The sequence below is a fragment of the Branchiostoma floridae genome, chromosome 3, assembly GCF_000003815.2.
Source record: "Branchiostoma floridae strain S238N-H82 chromosome 3, Bfl_VNyyK, whole genome shotgun sequence".
In the NCBI taxonomy this organism is placed as follows: domain Eukaryota; kingdom Metazoa; phylum Chordata; class Leptocardii; order Amphioxiformes; family Branchiostomatidae; genus Branchiostoma; species Branchiostoma floridae.
Window position 1 is genome coordinate 8776808 of NC_049981.1, and position 6691 is coordinate 8783498.

The following is a 6691-nucleotide window of genomic DNA, read 5'->3' on the forward strand; positions in this document are numbered from 1 at the left end:
GAGAAAGGCAGAAATGATGTGAGTGAGTGAGTGATGAGTGCACTTGTACGTGTGTAGTGATGAGTGCACTTGTACGTGTGTACTCTTGTTTTGTGAGTGAGTGAGTGTGTGTGAGGCAGCTACAGGACATTTTAAAGACAGATGCTGAACACTGAATGATGATGAATTTTCTAGGGCCCTCCCCTCTGTTCAAATATTTTTGCAATGGCCTAATCCCCCCCACACACGCCAAAAAGAATTTTTGATGGGCCTCCCCAAAGTCTTTTCCATTTCTCTGTCTCCCTTTGATAATCTTGATATAAGATAGATTTGATTGCGATCGTGATGTTTGAACAGGACAGCAACCGTCATAAGTTGAGGTGGATTTTGGACAGGTACTCCAGGCTGAGCTGGTAGGATAGAAGTTCAGTTATTCAAATCTTTCTGTTTCTTTTATGAATGATTGAACATAATGTAGAAGTTAAGTGTTAATTGAGCCAGATAGGAATCCAGGCCCTCGAATCATCGGATAAGGCATTATCAGAAAGATCATCCATGTTTATGGCAAATCCTAACATCTTCTATGTAAATTGCTGAGGAAGTTGCTACTAACAGTATTAAGTGTAGTTGGGACAGTACAAAAGATAATGATAAATGCTTTCACAAGGATGGCCACATGTGCAAGCCATACTAGTAACAAGATTGACCCAAGAACTGGCCTTGACCAGGAAATGGCAACACACATGTATAAGACGCTTGTGCATCCGCATGTGGAAATTGAAGAAGATTCATTCTTTACTTCTGGATAATTATCAAATTTTGATAGACGTTTTGAACGGTGTCCACCGTTCTTCATCGGTGTCACCGTTCTTCATCGGTGGACACCGTTCTTCATCGGTGGACACCGTTCTTCATCGGTGGACACGGTTCTTCATCGGTGGACACCGTTCTTCATCGGTGGACACCGTTCTTCATCGGTGGACACGGTTCTTCATAGGTGGACACGGTTCTTCATCGGTGGACACGGTTCTTCATCGGTGGACACCGTTCTTCATCGGTGGACACGGTTCTTCATCGGTGTCACCGTTCTTCATCGGTGTCCACCGTTCTTCATCGGTGGACACCGTTCTTCATCGGTGGACACCGTTCTTCATCGGTGGACACCGTTCTTCATCGGTGGACACCGTTCTTCATCGGTGGACACCGTTCTTCATCGGTGGACACCGTTCTTCATCGGTGTCACCGTTCTTCATCGTTCTTCACCGTTCTTCATCGGTGTCCACCGTTCTTCATCGGTGTCCACCGTTCTTCATCGGTGTCCACCGTTCTTCATCGGTGTCCACCGTTCTTCATCGGTGTCCACTGTTCTTCATCGGTGGACACCGTTCTTCATCGGTGGACACCGTTCTTCATCGGTGTCACCGTTCTTCATCGGTGGACACGGTTCTTCATCGGTGGACACCGTTTTTCATTGGTGGACACCGTTTGAAACGTCTATTAAAATTTGATAATTATCCAGAAGTAAAGAGTGAATCTTCTTCAATTTTAATGTATCCTGGATGACTAATCTTCACAAACGTATCCACATGTTGAGTACAGAGTAGCACTGATGATAAATGCGACACACACTGCAGTAAAGCAGCTAGAAGGAGAACAGAAACAAGCTCTATTGAAAACAACCGGGTGCCTGACACACACTGCAACTGAAGCACTGGAAGTACTAACGAACATGACTCCCGTGGATATCTACTAATATTAATAAGAGAAGTCCAGGCTATGGAGTATGCCAGACTCCTAATGAAATGGAAGAACTCTCTGATAGGTCACATGTTAAATAGGTGGCAAGTTAGACAACAGGAAAGAACACCAACAACACTGACATTATTACACAATTGTTATAGACACAGCATGGGGAAAAGGTTACTAGTAGTGGAACCAGTTGAAGAGTTGTATCAGTACAAGAGTGATACAGTCACTTAAACTCACTTTTAAACCAGTGCAAATTTATAGAATCTTCAACATGCAGGAGGCACTTAGCAAAAAAGGAAGGAGCAGTCAAAATCCAGAAAATGCTTAGAGAGGTGTCACATGAGGATGTCATATGCTTCACAGATGATCAGTAATCCATCCCGACTGGCAGTGGTGCTGCGATTTACCTGAAAGGTTTAGAAAGTACACCTGTGTGCCTAAAGAAAACAGTGTCAAGGTAATGCAACAATTACATTGGCAAACTACATAGGTTGTTGCTGGCGGCTCTACTTCTAAAGAACAGCAATACACATGGGAAAAACATCTTCATAGTCATACTGTGTGATTGCAAAGCTGCAATAGAATCAGTGACACATGCAGGACCGCCCAGAAGTTATAGCGACATCACCATGAAGACCAGAAAATCATTGTCTGAGACAACAGAAATCAAAACAAGCTACAGATAAACGTGGACCCCGGGGCACATGGGAATGGCAGGTAACGAAATTGCAGACGGACTGGCGAAGGAAGCAGCAAAGGAATGTATAAAAGAAAGAGCACATCATGATTGCACCCATGACAAAACAAGACATTAAGAGAGAAAGAGAGACAAACTCCACTCAGAGATGACAGCACAGATATAACTTGTCAACACAAAGTTTCACAACTCATAGCGCTTAGCCGCTATCAAAAAAGTGGGAGAAAGAAGAATAGTAAACATGACGGACAGAAGAGGAAAACATACTGCTAAACCATGTGCTCAGCGGGTATACTAAGCTGAACAATATGGAGAAGATAACCAACCCTGAGTGTGAGTCTGAATTGTGTAATCACTGCTTGTCACCGGAAACTGTAGAACATTATTTATGGGAATGTGAACTGTACACAGAACAAAGAGAGGAATTACAAAGAGACACCTACCTCTGTCTGAGAGAAGAGGAAATGCTGTATATGAACACAGAGAATCTAGGAATTTACGCAGAAACAGAGGAGATAAGCAAGGAAGGAGCAGAAAAACTCCAAAAAGCCATGGTCAATTTTTCCGGAGTACAGGAAGATTTGAATAATTATAAGAAGAGAATGAGAACTATGACAAAAGTGATAGGAGAAAGGAAGTAGAATTGAAACCGCCTACATTGTGCAGAAGCCGACCAATTGGAAACAGCAGCGAGTGTGAAACACATGTACACGTGTGTTTGGAAGCACAAAGAGAGATGGAAGAGAAGGAAAGCACATGTGAACAACTACCGACGTATTGAAGCGGTTAGAGAGACAACAACAACAACATGGCCATTAACAATTTTGTAGGAGGAAATAAGAGTCTGAACGTGGCGGCATTCGGATAATTTTTCCCATCCCAGTTCAGTATGTAGATTATGAGGAACCCCTGATGGCACCAGCTACAGTTATAGAATATTCGTATTGTAAACATTCAATGAGATTTAAGTCTGAAGTAGTGCAACCGTACCATACTACACTGACATATAAGCCTTCTCACGTTAGACAGGAATTCTAGGTAATATTAAATATGTCAAAGGGTAAGGCACACAGAACATTAAACCACCGCGAAAGTTTCTGCATTTACAGTATGTACAATAGAATACGCGCATATTATTATAAACCCGCACATAAACACATACCATGATAAGCCCTTTCACAGAGGTCAGAACGCATGTGTGGCGACAGGGATTCTAGATAATATGTCAAAGTTGGGCCCCAAGGCTGTGAATGGGGTTTGGGCCCATAATGGATTTTTTAAAACCTAAAACTGGGTAACCGATATTTCCAGTGCATGCAATGTGCATTGGACAGAAGGCAACAGTTTGCTCATATTCATGGAGCATTGGGGTTGGTTTATGAATGAAACAGCAATGAACAATCAATGAACATCCACAGGAACTCCCAGGTTTAGTACATTTTCTTTTCCTTTGACTATACTGCCAGTCATTCTTACAAGACTTATAGTGGCTATCCCCCTCACATACAAGTTGACACATATAAACACATAACATGCATCCATTCCTGCATCCATGCTCACTGACACTTGATGGTGGAGACATCTGTTTCAAATTTGATGTTTTGGCAAACAGCCTCCACCCTAGGGTCCCAAGTGTTGCCTTGGGTTACCACTGACCCAGTTTTTCTACAAGGAAATTTCATAAGAGGTCCAACCATTCTTTCTGTAGGCCTGACTGGAAGAATAACCAAAGAGAATACATTGTGTTCATATGTAAAATAACTGTGGATGCTGGTAGTTCATTGCTGCCTCCCCCTGTGACCAAATGTGAAAAACAGTTACCTTCTGTACAATGCCCCCAGCAGCAGCAGTAGTTATCGTTACCCTGTTAGCTTTGAAAAATCCATTAGGTGCCAAACCCCCATTCATAGCCTTGGGGCCCCAAAAGGGGCTCAGAAAAGTATGCTGGCTAGCCTGCTGGGCCCAGGCTTTTCCGTAAACCCACCATGATAAGCCCTTTCACAGAGGTCAGAACGCATGTGTGGCGACAGGGATTCTAGATAATATGTCAAAGGGTAAGACCCCGAAATTCAAAACAAAAACGCGTCTGGACATTGTTATGCAAATGAGAACAACGATCGCCACGTACAAGGATTGTTTACAAATATATATTTCGATTTTTTTCGGGGTTTTACCCTTTGACATATTACCTAGAATTCCTGCCGCCGTAAATGCGTTCTAACCTTCGTGAAAGGGCTTACACATGGATTAAATGTTAAGATGTAGTGTTGCTGATGTAAAATGCTGATATTTTCCTTACCGTTTGTGTCCCACCACGGTATTGAAAGCCCTCTCCTTCCCGTGGCCTTCACCAACAGCGGCTTCATATCGTACAGAACTGTGAACACGCCTCTCTCCAGCGCGTCTTTACACAAATCGTCATTTTCTTTCAGTATTTGCACAGCCCTGGTGTCCCTGACGTAGGTTGACATTTCTCGACACAGTTTCCCGTTGTTAGATAGTGTTATTAATCTTTCTAGTGTCCGGAAAGGTCGAAAGAAAGAGGGAAAACAGCTCGTCAAACGGTACATTCTGCACTTCCTGTAGCTGGTAGAGGGCAAAGGTTAAAGTTTAAACTCATGTCCCGTCATGCTCTGCTTTAAAACGATACCACTTTACATGGTGGGTATTTTCTCCGAACGACATATCTACAAATTTGGCTACTTCATCAGGTTAATACAAATCAACAAAAGAATACAGAAAAGTAACGAATATATTTATTTTCATATAACGGTGTGGATATTGCCTTTAAGTGATACAAACTTAACATTTTTGTCTTTCAAACAATGGACCATTCCGAATCGTTGCTTGGCTACCGGTACTATATTGTATACCATAAACAACGATTCGTAGCACCACTATCACTGAAGGCCAAGATGGAGGAAGAACTTCCGTCAGGAACAGACAACATAGTGACAGAATATAACACGTACGAGGACTTCTTAGATTCCCAGATCACGTCCCTGGATCTTTATTACCTGGAGGATGAGGAGCTAGCGAGGCAGTTGGTGGAACTAGGCTACCGCGGCAGCGGGGAGGTCCTGAAGCGAGAGGAGTTCGAGGCTAGGAAACAAGCAGCCGAAGCCAGCAGACTGTCCAAACGAAGCCAGCAAAAGGTAACACTGACGAGATTTTGATTGTCCTTCTTTTATTTACAAGTTAATACGATTTTCTTTGAACGGTTCCCCGTCAAGTGAGACGTTTCCCCGTCATGTTGGACGGTTCCCCGTCATGGTTGTGTCACTCCATGTTGTGTTGAATTTTGTAAACTATAAAGCGTTTGCTAGTTTGTGTAATATCCGTGTTCTGTAGTAATTTTCTTTCAATTTTGACGAATTTTGCTATATTTCTTGTCTTGGGGGGGGGGGTTGCATTGCTAAATTACAGTATCTAAAACAGTACCGTTTTTCCATGTCTTCAGGCCTTGGCTAGCTCTGGAAAGGACTTGAAGAACCCATTTCTTAAGTGTCTGGCTCAGAGAGAAGAAGCGAATCGCAGTGGCAAGATGACAACTATCATATTCATCCGTGACTTCAACACTCGTGGTCAGGAGATCTCTGGCTACATTGACTATGCCCACCGGTTGAAGACCGAGGACTTTGAACCGTATTTCTCCGGGAAGAAAAGGCTTCTGCCTCGGCCCTCTGATCTCAGCTTCTACAACTGGGAGACTCAGACATCCACCTCCAACCCCACCCCAAACTACCAGGTCATTGCAGAAAGTGCATCTGGCCTGCTGTTCAAAAACAAACGAGATCGCAAGATTTTGAATGTGGATCCCAAGGCAGCCTCTCCAGGGGACAACTCCACTCGAACCGTGGTTGACAGTCCGCAGTACACGCAAGTGGTCATCTACGACCACATCACTCGCAGAAAGACTTAGAACTCAGTCAAAAACTTTTGTTAAATCAGTGATAGCCTTTTTACTTTCAACTGACCACTGTGTTATCCTGTAGATTCCCTTTGATGTATACCTACCTACCTACCTAGTCCCTAATGATGATGTATAAAGTGTACAAAACCATGATATAATTTTCAGCTTAAAAACAAGAGAGGAAGACCTACTTGTTTGACTGGACAAAGTTTTGTTGCCGATAATGATTTTGTCACTTCTAAGACTAAGATGAAGCATTAGCTTGAATGTTTTCTTTTGTTGGTAGAAGTCTGATTCTGAATCAAATTTGTGATACAAAATAAAGATGGGACTTTTGCCTGTTGTACTGATAA

The 6691-nt window shown here is 42.9% G+C and overlaps 1 protein-coding gene across 1 annotated transcript; it reads left to right on the top strand.

The window, feature by feature from the left end:
* Positions 1–5280: 5280 nt before the first annotated feature.
* LOC118411150 (cilia- and flagella-associated protein 299-like) lies at positions 5281–6691 on the top strand. Its single transcript, XM_035813197.1, has 2 exons — positions 5281–5580; positions 5886–6691. The coding sequence occupies exons 1-2, from the start codon at positions 5341–5343 to the stop codon at positions 6345–6347; spliced, it is 702 nt and encodes a 233-aa protein (XP_035669090.1). The 5' UTR covers positions 5281–5340; the 3' UTR covers positions 6348–6691.